At 40.4% G+C, this 14,457-nt stretch overlaps 1 protein-coding gene across 1 annotated transcript; it reads right to left on the bottom strand.

Moving 5' to 3' along the window:
- Positions 1 to 11,352: 11,352 nt before the first annotated feature.
- LOC133806864 (uncharacterized) lies at positions 11,353 to 12,678 on the bottom strand. The gene is made up of 3 exons (XM_062244982.1): positions 12,526 to 12,678; positions 11,863 to 12,132; positions 11,353 to 11,694 (listed from the first exon to the last, which is right to left on the bottom strand). The coding sequence occupies exons 1-3, from the start codon at positions 12,676 to 12,678 to the stop codon at positions 11,353 to 11,355; spliced, it is 765 nt and encodes a 254-aa protein (XP_062100966.1).
- Positions 12,679 to 14,457: the final 1,779 nt, after the last annotated feature.

The following is a 14,457-nucleotide window of genomic DNA, read 5'->3' as shown; positions in this document are numbered from 1 at the left end:
TCTACTAAAATCTTCTTGTTGTGCACCTTGTTTAGGGAAATCAACGTAAAATTCATAGACTAAGGAAGAGTTAGTCTTACTCATTTTCTTATCCACAAAAGCTTGCCATTTTCGCCGCTCAATTTCTGTCCTGATGATTTCATAAGTGGGGCTGTTCACATAGGGTTGGTCTTGGTATTCCATACCCCACTCTGGGACCAAAGAGCGTGCACACAAACACTTATACAAGTCAAATGTCTTTTTATTGAAAAAATTGTGAGCATCAAATTCATTTTGTGGTGTAGGTTGCGGTTGAGGAGGATTTCTAGAGGATGAGGCTTTGGATGATCGGGGTTGGTTTCTTTTCGAACCCATGATAACATTCTTCTCTAAAACCCAAATTTTCAATAAAAAATCCAGCAACACTTCCCCTAATTTTTTTCATTATCCCAATTTTTCAAAACAATACAAATTCCTCAAAAATCACTACACAATAGTCTCTGCCCCTCCCAATTACAAAATTATCCCAAAATCAAAAGCTTGATTCTTAACAAAAATTGTTGAAGACTACTTATATAATGCCCCAAAATCCCTAATAAGGTTTATGACCTTGATTAGGAGGCCGGGAGGGCCATAATTGATTTATTATATTATCAAATGATTATATGCATGTTTATGTGAATTATATTATGACATGATGATTAACGCATGCATATGGGTTCATATTTCATTAGAAGGGCATTTTGGTAATTTGGCCCGTTGAGGGCGTAATTGTGTATTTTCGTGCATGTGGGTGAGTTATGAATGGTACCACATTATATGTGGATTTGTTCGAGCCTTTTGGCATGAGACGATCATGAGATGCAAGTGTTCGGTCTGGTCATAACGAGTTTAAGTTCGGGGCTCGAGGTGAGTCTCGGGGTGATTTTAATGATTAGAACATTACCAAGAATTAAAGGTTAATGGGATATGATTTATTAGTATTTGAGAATATTGAGAATAACGGGAATTGAAGGGTGTTAATTATGATTAACGAAATAGGTGGGAAATGACAATTTTGCCCTTGGTGGCTGTTAAGGCTTTTATTTAGACTTGAGGGCATTCAGGTCTTTTCACCCTAAGTTTATAATTAGCCATTAGAAGGCTATGGAAGTGAACCAAAAACAGAGCAAAGGTTACTCTTCTCCCGTACCTCTTTTTCCTTCTTTTTCTTTCTGAGTTTTTGAGCTCTTTTTGAGGAACCAAGCCAAGGAACCAAGCTGTGATAAGCTAGGGTTATGCTATACCATTGAAGAGGGTGTGTTGCTGAGATTGAGGTGAGTTTTTAGCCATTAAAACTCTTGGTCCTGCTCTATTTTCATTTGAGTTTTAGTTGGGTTTGTGAGTTGGAAAGTTGAGTTTCAATGGATGTTTTTGGCTAGGGTTCTTGGGGTTGTGGTGCCTAGGACATGTGAGGATGGTTTTTGGGTTCATTTGGGACTTAATTTGATGTTTGGAAGCATTGGAATCAAGTTGGGAATGAAGGAGTCGAAGGAGAAAGGTTCAGGGGCACTTCAGGTTGGAAAGCGCTATAGCGCCCACAAAGGGGTGCTACAACGCTACCCAGGGTGGCTTTGGGGTGGTTTTGGTCTGTCTTGAGTGCTGGGGCACTAGGGGGGTAGCGCTACAGGGCTACCCTGCTTCTTCAAAATCCTGTTTTGAGTGTTTTTAAGGGTTTTTGGCTTGGGGTTTCAATCCTTAAGGCCCAGGATCGAATATACTCACCGTGTGGGTACATTTCGGGGTCCCGAGAGTGGTGTTTATATCAAGACTCTATTTTTGATGATTTTCATTAATCATAGATTGTATTTCGTTATGAATAGGTGATCGCTTAAGGATTAAAATGTCGATCGTTCTCAAGGGTCGTTTTTGTTCTAATTCTCGCTCGAACCAGAGGTAAGAAAACTGCAGCCTGTGTATATGTGACATGCATGGTTATTCTTGATGCATGTTGGATGTTTAAATATAATGCATGTGATTCACGAGAAACATGTGATTAGGACATGCCATGAATATTGAATATGAGATTGTTCAGAGCTTGAGCCTCTATGTTTATGCATGATCCTAATTATGCTAGCAATTATTAAGTAAGTATGCTGAATGCCCTGTATTTAGATATTTGACATATGATATATGTTTGGTAGCATTGCTTACTTGTGTATGGCACTGACTAGTTAGGGTCGGCACTGGTCGCGTAATACTGACCTGAGAGTCAGAAATGGCATAAGCGTCATGAACGCAGAGCCGATAAAAGATTCGATCTAATCGATATCAGCGCTGAATGACTCTGGGAGCATTGATGCTGGACTGACCCGAAGGTCGATGAAAATTATAAGCATTTGACTAGTCTAGGACTAGTTACTCAGAGCCAGGGCCAAAGGCCTAGGTGATTGTTTGTCACGTGGCTAGGGAGAAGAATCCCATGGATGTGACTCTATGGTCATGCGATAGGTTATATTGGTGACTAGTTCATCAAACACCTATCTTGTTTAAGCTAGTGAAATGATCACTTATCTACAAAGCCCCGGTGTCCCTATCGTCACATGGCTAAGGGAGCGGAATCCCATGTTAGTGACCTTGTGGTCACTCGGTAGGTTTATGCTGGTGACTGTTTCACCAGATACCTATCTTGTTTAAGCTAGTGAAAGGATCGTTTATTTATAAAGGGAACGGAACCCACCTTAGTGACTTGTACAACTGTCACTCTTCTATTTAGGGCTATAAGCCCCGCATGGTTACCGGAACCACCAGTGTTAAATCACTTATTTGATTAGGATTGACTTGATAGCCATCCACTCAGGAGGGCAGGATTCCTTATCCTAGATACCCATCATTACGTGAACTTATTTGCCTGCTTGAATAAGGCTATATCTGCTAGGTGTGTGCCTTATGATTTGGTGACATGTTATTACTGAACATGAGCATATTAAGTTTTCTTGCTAGGCTTCGGCTCACGAGTGCTATGTGGTGCAGGTAAAGGCAAAAGAAAGCTAGACCATCCTTGAGTTGGAGAGCTTAGGTGACGATGTGTACATATGCGGCTGCTCGACTGCCACAACCGAGGGTTGAAAGAGGAACTAGGGTTAAATCCTGTTTTGCCGCTTAGATCGGCTGGTTGTAAATATTTTCTTATAATAGACCTTTAAATTATATTTTTGGGATCCCAATGTATACAGTAAACGTTATAATGAAACGTTATATCTTAACCAAAATTTTTAATCCCTAAACTGGTAATCATACTTAGTTACATGATTTTGGCCAAATGACTCGATTAGCAAGTTTAGCACTGTTTATAAGGCACACTGTAACGGTCCCTGGAGTTTAGGGTGTTACAACTTGGTATCAGAGTGAGCCAAGGTTTATGGGTTCCTGAAGACAAGCTGGGCATGTACACTTGTCACTGAAGATAGCTTCACTCGGGGAATGGTAACTATTTCTGTAGTTATGTGTTTAGCTGCTTAAATAGAATGCAAATGCTTTACCTGCACATTGTAACAGGGAGCATGAGATTCTGATAGAGCCTGACTCTTGACTATATGATTATATGCTCTGTGAATATGTATATGAATATGATCATATGACTACCTGCTCCATGAAAGTATATAATTGTAATATTTGCATGCCAGAGTTGGAGGCATGGTGTGAATGTTGGAAGAGCAGGGATTATAATTGATGTATGAATGCCATGGGCATGTTTTTAGCACTGCAAGTGGTTTGTGAATGTGGTGTGGTAAGATTGGTCCCGCGGGGAAAGCTCTTGATATGCTCATCATGATTAATGGGTCAAGTTATTGACTCCAAATTCAATCAGCAGGTTTATATCCAAGGTAGATAATGAGGCCTGGTGGTGGTTATGATGAGGCTGGGAGTTACAACCAGGGTATTAGTTCTTCATCTGCTCCTATTAATTTTCAGCAGATGTTCATAGATTTGCAATCAAGATTGCAGAGGCATGAGGAAGAGATTAGGTGTCTGAAGCAACAACAGAATCTTTTGGGGAGCACTTCTTCCTTTGTTAAGCTAGAAGTGGCACCAGCTTTGGCTCAGCCTAGGGTTGAGAGCAGATGGGAATTTCTCTGTGGAAGATTCCATGAGTATTACCCTCCAGTCTTCGAGGGAGGCCTAGATCCATTCGGAGCTGAGCAATGGATGGGCATGATCAGTTCCATTCTTGACAGTATGGGGCTGGTAGGTCATGATAGGGTGGCTTGTGCAACATTTTTATTGCGAAATGATGCCCGGACGTGGTGGGAAGTGGTGTCCCAGACACGTGATACAGCTATGATGGATTGGAAAGAATTTAGGCAGCTGTTCAATGAAAGGTATTACTGTGATGCGGCCCAGATTGCTAAGATGAACGAGTTTATGAACCTGGTTCAGGGCAATGCAACAGTAACCGAGTATGTTAATAGATTTGATGGGTTGGTCGAGTTTGCTTTTGACATGGTACCCACAGATATAGCTCAGAAGGAAAGGTTTGTTCAAGGATTGAATTCCGGAATAGCTCAGGGCATTAGAGTTGCCCCAGTGCATGAAGTCTCTACTTATGCTCAGGTGGTAGAGAAAGCTCTGCTGTTGAGAGCATAAGAGATGAGAAGAGGAGTGCTAGGGATCACTGAGCTCGGATAGTGGTACCTCCACTTATTAGAGCAAGCAAGAATGAAAGCTAGAAGAAAATTTATCCAATATGCACTTGGTGCAAGAAGCGTCATCTGGGAGAATGCCGAGAAAAGGCATGTTTTGCATGTGATATGGTTAGGCATATCATGAAGAATTTCCCAAGGCTAAGAGAGGATGAGCAGAAGGGGATGGACAGCTCGACTCTAGCTCGAGTGTTCGTTCCGATGCAGTCTAAATTTGAGACTGAGACTAGTTCCTCGGGGGTGGCAGGTTAGCTTTTTAGTTCTGATCTTTGTATTGTGCTGACTTATTTGGTGCCTTGCTGGTCCTTATTTGTTGCATATAGAGAGGCATTAAGTTGCTATACAAGTCATATGGTTATGTTATGATGGAAAAGTGATACTGTATTGGTGATTTAAGAGAAGAGGTGAGTTATTGTGGAAAGAACTCATCAGTGGTTTTGATGAGTTGGTTATGACTGAATGGCTTTGGTATGATCCGGGGTATGGATTGGTAAAGTAACTATGGGGCAATGCTAAATTGTAAAGAAATGATAGTAACTCTTGGGCTTGAGAGTGGGAAGCCTTGAGACAATTGGCACAGTGTATGGATTTTGTATGCTTATGACATCTGTATTGAGAGCTAGAGTTTTATTGCAAGAAGATGCATAGAACTCTTAGTTAGTGTGGTGGATACCACATAGATTGTGCCAGCGGGATCAGAACAGACTGGATTAGTCTGTGAGTTTCTGGATGTACTTCCAGGGAATTTGCCAGGGTTTCCCTTGTGTGAAAAGATAAAATGGTGGTTGGTTTGGTGCCAGGGATGGATTCGGGTTTAGGACACTGTTTTGAATGGCTCAGCAGAGTTGTAATAATTAAAGGTTTAGTTATTGAGTAATATGGCGTTCTCCAAGGTGGATCTTTGATCTGGTTAGTACCAGCTAGAGATCAGGGAAGAGAATATGCAAAAGTATGTTGTTATATCAGATAAGGGCACTGGGAGTGCTGAGTTATGATTTAAGAGTTTGATTAATGCTGAGTTGTCTTGTTGAGTCAGAAGGATAGAGCATTCAAAGGTTTATTTGAATGAGATTTGTGATCGTCTTGGATGATGGTATTGTGGTGTATTCTCTGCGGAGATTTGCCAAGGTTAAGGAATGCCTTAGGGACAGGAGTTTCCTTTGGTAGTAAGGATGTTACATGTGCCTTGGGAAAGAGATCAGAGTCTTCTTGTAGATCAGGATTAGTTTGGAGGTTGTTATGACACCTCAGTGACAAAGAAAACTGATTGCCTATGCAACGTGTTGGTTAAAGGATCTGACCAGAACTATAATAGAGTTTCTGGTGGGCCAGGTGGCCAGATTTATGCTTGAGATGACTATCACAGAAATGATTAAAAAGGAAAGCAATTAAGTGAACCACAGATAGGAAGATTGAGGAGAATGTCTTAGTTGGATTAGCTAAGGATTATACAGTGTCAGATATGAGTTTATTGTGGTATAGAGATCAGATTTGGGATCTGATGGACACTAGGATTAAATGGGAGATTCTGGATGAATCTCATGTTACTCTCCTATTCTCTTCATTCAGGCATCCTGTCAGTGTATCAGAGTTTGAAAGCTTTTATGTGATGGACTGAGATGGATAAGGGCATAATGGAATGCGGGGTAAGGTTCTTAACCTGTTAGCAGGTCAAAACAAAGTATCAGAAATCAGTAAGACCATTGTAGCCTTTGAGTATTCTATAATGGAAATAAGGAAACATTGCGATGGGTTTCGCAGTGGGGCTGCCCAGGATAGTGGGTCAGCATGATTTGATTTGGGGTCATCATGGACTAGTATTTGAAGTGAGTTCACTTCTGTCAGTAAGGACAAGTAACACAGCTGATCAGTGATCAGATCTCTATGTGAAAGAGATAGTGCGCCTTCATGAAATTCAAGGTCTATCTTATCAAATGAAAACTCTATTGTTGTCTCCAGGTCTTGGAGAGGTTAAGGAAGGTGATAAGTGTATAGATGGAATTCAGTATAGTTCATTATTCTCAGACTGATGGTTAATCAGAGGGAGAAAGAGAGAGTTATCCAGTATTGGAAAGGTACCTTATGAGATGAGGTATGTTGAGAATGCTTAGCACTAGTTCATTGGAATGAGATGGGTGAGGTGTTGATTCTGGATCATGTGATGGTTCAGGGGACCATTGAGATTATTAGAGGTTAGAGCGTGAATGCTCACTTCTCAGAGTAAATGGAAAATTTTTACTAAATTGAAAAGCAGGAACATGGAGTTCCAAGTAGAGGATTGTATCTTCCTTAAAGTATCACCATGGAAAGGGGTGAGGAGTTAAGGGCAAGCTGAACCCTAGATTATCTTGGCAGTTGAGTCCTGGATAGGACTGGTTAGATTGACTTTGGATTAGCCTTATCTTTGGCACTGTCAGTTGTATACAGTATGTTATGTATTTCCATGCAGTGGACATGGGTTAAAAGGAACTCATGAGTTGAGTCATAAGAATCTGAAGGTTGAGGTTAGGTATTCCAGTAAGGAATAGCCAGTTCAGATTGTAACAGAAGAAATAAGGTTCTGAGGAACAAAGTGTACCTTGGGTTAAGGTATGTTGTAGAAACAGTGAGGTCGAGGGAGCGACCTGGGAAACTGGAATCAGTTGTGCGGAATTCTTATTCCGGGTAGTTAAGATAAATTTCGAGGACAAAATTTCTGTAAGGAGGGGATAGTTGTAATGCCCCAAAATTCCTAATAAGGTTTAGGACCTTGATTAGGAGGCCAGGAGGGCCATAATTGATTTATTATATTATCAAATGATTATATGCATGTTTATGTGAATTCTATTATGATATGATGATTAACGATTGCATATGGGTTCATATTTCATTAGAAGGGCATTTTGGTAATTTGGCCCGTTAAGGGCGTAATTGTGTATTTTCGTGCATGTGGGTGAGTTATGAATGGTACCACATTATATGTGGATTTGTTTGAGCCTTTCGGCATGAGGCGATCATTAGATGCAAGTGTTCGGTCTGATCATAACAGGTTTAAGTTTGGGGCTCGGGATGAGTCTCGGGGTGATTTTAATGATTAGAACATTACTGGGAATTAAAGGGCAATGGGATATGATTTATTGGTATTTGAGAATATTGGGAATAACAGGAATTGGAGGGTGTTAATTATGATTAACGAAATAGGCAGGAAATGACAATTTTACCCTTGGTGGCTGTTAAGGCTTTTATTTAGACTTGAGGGAATTTAGGTCTTTTCACTCTAAGTTTATAATTATCCATTAGAAGGTTGTGGAAGTGAACCAAAAACAGAGCAAAGGTTACTCTTCTCCCGTACCTCTTTTTCCTTCTTTTTCTTTATGAGTTTTTGAGCTCTTTTTGAGGAACCAAGCCAAGGAACCAAGCTGTGATAAGCTAGGGTTATGCTATACCATTGAAGAGGGTGTATTGCTGAGATTGAGGTGAGTTTTTAGCCATTAAAACTCTTGGTCTTGCTCTGTTTTCATTTGAGTTTCAGTTGGGTTTGTGAGTTGGAAAGTTGAGTTTCAATGGATGTTTTTGGCTAGGGTTCTTGGGGTTGTGGTGCCTAGGACATGTGAGGATGGTTTTTGGGTTCATTTGGGACTTAATTTGATGTTTGGAAGCATTGGAATCAAGCTGGGAATGAAGGAGTCAAAGGAGAAAGGTTCAGGGGAGGGGCGCTACAACGCTACCCAGGGTGGCTTTGGGGCGGTTTGGATCTGTCTTGAGCGTTGGGGCGCTAGGGGGGTAGCGCTGCGTTTTTCAAAATCCTGTTTTGAGTGTTTTTAAGGTTTTTTGGCTCGGGGTTTCAATCCTTAAGGTCCGGGATCGAATCTACTCACCGTGTGGGTACATTTCGGGGTCCCGAGAGTGGTGATTAGATCAAGACCCTATTTTTGATGATTTTCATTTATCAGAGATTGTATTTTGTTATGACTAGGTGACCGTTAAAGGATTAAAAGGTTGATCGTTCTCAAGGGTCGTTTTTGTTCTAATTCTCGCTCGAACCAAAGGTAAGAAAATGGCACCCTGTGTATATGTGACATGCATGGTTATTCTTGTGCATGTTGGATGTTTAAATATAATGCATGTGATGCACGAGAAACATGTGATTAGGACATGCCATGAATATTGAATATGAGATTGTTCAGAGCTTGAGCCTTTATGTTTATGCATGATCCTAATTATACAAGCAATTATTAAGTAAGCATGCTGAATGCCTTGTATTAAGATATTTGACATATGATATATGTTTGGTAGCATTGCTTACTTGTGTATGGAACTGACTAGTCAGGGTCGGCACTGGTCGCGTAATACTGACCTGAGAGTCAAAAATGGCATAAGCGTCATGAACGCAGGGCCGATAAAAGATTACATCTAATCGATATCAGTGTTGAATGACTCTGGGAGCATTGATGCTGGACTGACCCGAAGGTCGATGAAAATTATAAGCGTTTGACTAGTCTAGGACTAGTTACTCAGAGCCAGGGCCAAAGGCTTAGGTGACTGTTTGTCACGTGGCTAGGGAGAAGAATCCCATGGATGTGACTCTATGGTCATGTGATAGGTTATATTGGTGACTAGTTCATCGAACACATATCTTGTTTAAACTAGTGAAATGATCACTTCTCTACAAAGCCCCGGTGACCCTATCGTCACATGGCTAAGGGAGCGGAATCCCATGTTAGTGACCATGTGGTCACTCGGTAGGTTTATGCTGGTGACTGTTTCACCAGATACCTATCTTGTTTAAACTAGTGAAAGGATCGCTTATTTATAAAGGGAACGGAACCCACCTTAGTGGCTTGTACAACCGTCACCCTTCTATTTAGGGCTATAAGCCTCGCATGGTTACCGGAACCACCAGTGTTAAATCACTTATCTGATTAGGATTGGCTTGATAGTCATCCACTCAGGAGGGCAGGATTCCTTATCCTGGATACCCATCATTACGTGAACTTATTTGCCTGCTTGAATTAGGCTATATCTGCTAGGTGTATGCCTTATGATTTGGTGACATGTTATTTTTGATCATGAGCATATTAAGTTTTCTTGTTGGGTTTCGGCTCATGGGTGCTATGTGGTGCAGGTAAAGGCAAAAGAAAGCTGGACCATCCTTGAGTTGGAGAGCTTAGGTGACGATGTGTACATATGCGGCTGCTCGACCGCCACGACCGAGGGTTGAAAGAGGAACTAGGGTTAAACCCTATTTTGCCGCTTAGATCGACTGGTTGTAAATATTTTCTTGTAATAGACCTTTAAATTATATTTTTGGAATCCCAATGTATACAGTAAACGTTCTAATGAAACGTTATATCTTATCAAAATTTTTTTATCCCTAAACTGCTAATCATACTTAGTTACACGATTTTGGCCAAATGACTCGATTAGCGAGTTTAGCATTGTTTATAAGGCACACCGTAACGGTCCCTGGAGTTTAGGGCGTTACAACTTACTTGTAGAGAAAAGTACTCCAAGACTTCAGTGAGCCCACATTGCTTTAAGAACCATCTTGAATGGAGGATTCCTTTCTATTTTCTACCTAGGGTTTGGATTGGGAGAAATAGTTGATTTTTGGGGAGCTTTTAGGGGTAAAAGTTTGATGGGTGATGATTCATGGAAGTTGAAATGGAAGGGAGAAAATGATGAAAATGGGGGTATGGGTCGGAGTGTATAGAGAGAATGGGAGAAAATGGCAACGAGAAGTGTGAAATTTTTTGGGCCTTTTTGCCTTAAAAACCATTTGTTGTCGAAGTAGCGCTGCAGCTCTTGTCTTTGGGTGCTGCAACCTGTGTTTTTTTTTGTTTGGAAAAATTCAACTCCAAGCGTCGCAACTCTCTTCCTCTGTGCTGTGGCTCGTGTTTTCTAGCCGAAAAGAAAAAGGTCGCTAGAAGTCCCCTAGTCGTGGCTCTTGACACTTAAGTCGCGACTCAAATTACTTCGAAAATAAAGGGGCGGCTCAAAATCCCCACAGTAACGCTTTCTACGGTTCAAAATTTACAAGATTAATTCCAAAACAAAATGAAACAAAAATTAAAATTGTTCAAAAATAAAACAAAAATGAAAAATAAATTATAGTAAAATAATTAAATGATTGGGCTGCCTTGCAATAACGCTTTGTTTAACATCATTAGCTAGACGTTTTCCTTCACTTCATACCGGCTTCAACATGATGATAGACTTGACTTGATCAACGGGACCATCCAAGTATGACTTCACTCATTGACCATTTACCTTAAAAGTCTCATTATTTTTGTTCTGTAATTCCACCACTCCATAAGGAAATACCTTTACTATAGTATAGAGTCCAGACCATCTTGACTTAACTTTCCTGGGAATAGCTTCAACCTAGAATTGAACAATAACACTTGCTGCCCAGGTTGAAACTCCTTGCGAACAAGATTTTGATCATGCCAAGCTTTAGTACGCTCTTTATAGATCTTAGCATTCTCATAGACCTCGTTACAAAACTCCTCCATCTCATTAGCTCTAACGACCTATGATATCTTGCTGTTGTGGCATCCATATTCAACTCCCTCATTGCCCAGTATGCTCCATGTTCCAATTCCATAGGTAAATGACAAGCTTTTCCAAAAACTAATCGGTAGGATGACATGCCAATAGGAGTTTTGTATGCAGTCCTGTATGCCCATAATGCATTATCTAGTTTCTTAGACTAGTCTCTTCTTGATCTGTTGACTGCCTTTTCAAGGATACTTTTGACTTCTCTATTTGACAATTCCATTTGACCATTGATTTGAGGATGGTATGGCAGAGCGGTTCTATGATGAACACCATAACAAGCAAGCAAGGAATCCATCATCTTGTTACAAAAATGGCTGCCTTCGTCACTTATTAACGCCCTAGGCATGCCAAAACAAGTGAATATATGCTTGTGCAAGAAATTTAGTACCACCTTGCTGTCATTTGTAGGTGTTGCAGCTGCTTCCACCCATTTAGATACATAATTCACCGTTAGCAGGATGTACTTGTTATTGTAAGATGATGGAAAAAGGTCCTATAAAATCGATACCCCATACATCAAATATTTTCACCTCAAGAATCCCAAGTAAAGGCATCTCATCTCTCCTTGAAATACTGCCAACTCATTGACATCGATCACAAGCTTTCACAAAGGTATTCACATATTTCTACAATGTAGGCCAATAAAACCACACTGTAATACCTTTGCAGCTATCCTTGTTGCTTCGAAATGACCACCACAATGGAAAATATGACCATGAGTCAAAATCGACACCATCTCATCTTCAAGTGCACAACGATGAATAATCTGACCTGTGCAATGCTTGTATAAGATGGGCTCTTCCCAATAATAATGCTTCACCTCAGAGTAAAATTTCTTGAGCTGTTGCCTTGATTTCTTTGGATGTACAACTTTTGCTATAAAAAAGTTGACATAATCTGCATACCATGGCACCACTAGATTTTCACTTACCTGAAACAGTTGCTCATAGGGAAAATGATCATTTATTTGTACTTACTTTGCATTTTGACTTTCCTCTACCTCAAGCCTTGATAAATGATCTGCTACAAGATTCTATGTACCTTTTTTTTTATCCCGAATCTCCATGTCAAACTCTTGAAGTAATAATACCCATCAAATGAGACGGGGCTTGACATCTTTCTTAGTCATCAAATACTTAATCGCTGAATGGTCCGTATAGACAACCACCTTATTACCAATAAGGTATGGTATGAATTTATCACATGCAAACACTATAGTGAGATGTTCCTTTTCGGTAGTAGCATAATTCATTTGAGCATCATTCAAAGTTCTACTCACATAGTATATGGACCGGAATACCTTATCCACTCTCTACCCCAAAACTGCCCCCACTGCGTGATTGCTTGCATCACACATTAATTCGAATGGTAAGTCCCAGTTCGGTGCAACAACTGTAGGTGTTGTAGTTAACTTCTCTTTAAGTGTCTTAAGAGCATGAAGGCACTCGTCGTTGAAGTCAAACACAACACCATTCATTAACAAGGTAGAAAGCGACTTTGAAACTTTAGCAAATCTTTGATAAACCTTCTATAAAACCCTGTATGCCCAAGGAAACTTCTAACCCCTTTCACTGAAACTGGAGGTGGTAAATTCTCTATAGTGGAAATTTTTGCTCGATCCACCTCAATACCTTTGCTAGAAATCTTGTGCCCAAGAAAAATTCCTTCTTTCACCATGAAGTGACATTTTTCTCAATTCAAAACCAGATTAGATTCCTTACACCACTGCAACACTGCCTCTAAGTGCTTCAAGCTTTCATCAAATGAGGACCCAAACACTGAAAAGTCATCCATAAAAATCTCGATACTTTTCTCCACCACGTTAGAGAATATTGCCATCATACACCATTGGAAAGTAGCAGGGACATTGTAGAGCCCAAATGGAATTCTCCTGAAAGCAAATGTGCCATGTGGACATGTAAAAGTCGTCTTCTCCTGTTCCTTTGGTGTAATAGCAATCTGATGGTACCCTGAATAACCATCCAGAAAGTAGTAGTAGCTATGGCCTGCTAGCCTATCAAGCATCTGATCTAGAAAAGGCAAAGGAAAATGATCCTTCTTTATTGCCTTATTCAGCTTGTGGTAGTCAATGCATATTCTCAATCTCGTCATAGTTCTAGCCAAGATGAGCTCATTATTGTCATTCTTCACCACATTCATACCACCCTTCCTTGCAACCACTTGCACCGGGCTTACCCATTTACTGTCAGAAATTGGATAAACCACACAATTGTCTAACCATTTGAGAATTTGTTTCCTTACCACCTCCTTCATAGTTGGGTTCAATCTCCTTTGAGCTTCTATAGTGGGCTTGCTATCTTCTTCCATAAGAATTTTATGCATCACTGTTGAAGGACTTATCCCTCTAATGCCTAATAGCCCATTTATGAGCCCTCAAAACTCTGAACAACTTTTTCATCTCCACTCTAGAAAGACACGAGGACACAATCACTGGCATGGTTTCATTCTCACCCAAATAAGCATAACAAAGGTGGTTTGGCAATGCCTTTAACTCTAACCCCGGTGGCTTTTCAATAGAAGGCAATGGTCTTTTAGGCCCTTGTCTTGACTCTTCATATTTCTTTCGATAGTATGGCCCATAAGAATTCATCCACTTGACATAATCCATGACCTCAACGTCATCACAATCCTCCTCCTCAAGCTATGTCAAAACCACCTCAAGAGCATCGTTGCTCACATTCGTTTCAGAAACTACCCCTTCTATCACGTCAACAGAGTAACAACTATCACTTGCTCTAGGATACTTCATTGCCTTGAACACATTAAAAACCACTTCTTCACCCTATACTCGGAGCCTCAACACACCTTTCTGAACATCAATAAGTGCTTGCCCCGTGGCCAAGAATGGTCTTCCAAGAATAATTGGGACATCAATATCCTCTTCCATGTTTAGAACAATGAAGTCTGCCAGAAAAATGAACTTATCCACCTTCACTAACACATATTCAATGATACCCCTTAGATGCTTCACTAACTGATCTGCTAATTGTAAAGTCACTGTTTTAGGCCTTGCTTCACCCAAACCAAGCCGACGAAAAACAGATAAGGGCATCGGATTTATACTCACCCCTGTTGCGACATTTAATAGCTATGCAAATTTAGTTCATAATCATCATTCTAAACATAAACAACAATGGAAAATAACATAGAATTCAAAGGTAAAAGAAAAAGAACTGTTGAAAATAATTGGTGGTGCTCCATGGTGTATTCCTTGCTCCCCAAAAAGTATGGTTTT

This window comes from Humulus lupulus, chromosome 1 (assembly GCF_963169125.1).
Source record: "Humulus lupulus chromosome 1, drHumLupu1.1, whole genome shotgun sequence".
In the NCBI taxonomy this organism is placed as follows: Eukaryota; Viridiplantae; Streptophyta; class Magnoliopsida; order Rosales; family Cannabaceae; genus Humulus; species Humulus lupulus.
This window is presented reverse-complemented; position numbering and strand designations above follow the sequence as displayed.

Excerpts from the sequence above, each read along its gene's own strand:
- LOC133806864 (XM_062244982.1), bottom strand. The coding sequence starts at position 12,678 with ATGAATGGTGTTGTGTTTGACTTCAACGACGAGTGCCTTCATGCTCTT. Across the intron at positions 12,133-12,525 it reads GCAATCACGCAGTGGGGGCA|GTAAGTGAAAATCTAGTGGT; the intron begins GTTTTGGGGTAG and ends CAACTGTTTCAG. Across the intron at positions 11,695-11,862 it reads CAACAAGGATAGCTGCAAAG|GACCTTTTTCCATCATCTTA; the intron begins GTATTACAGTGT and ends TCGATTTTATAG.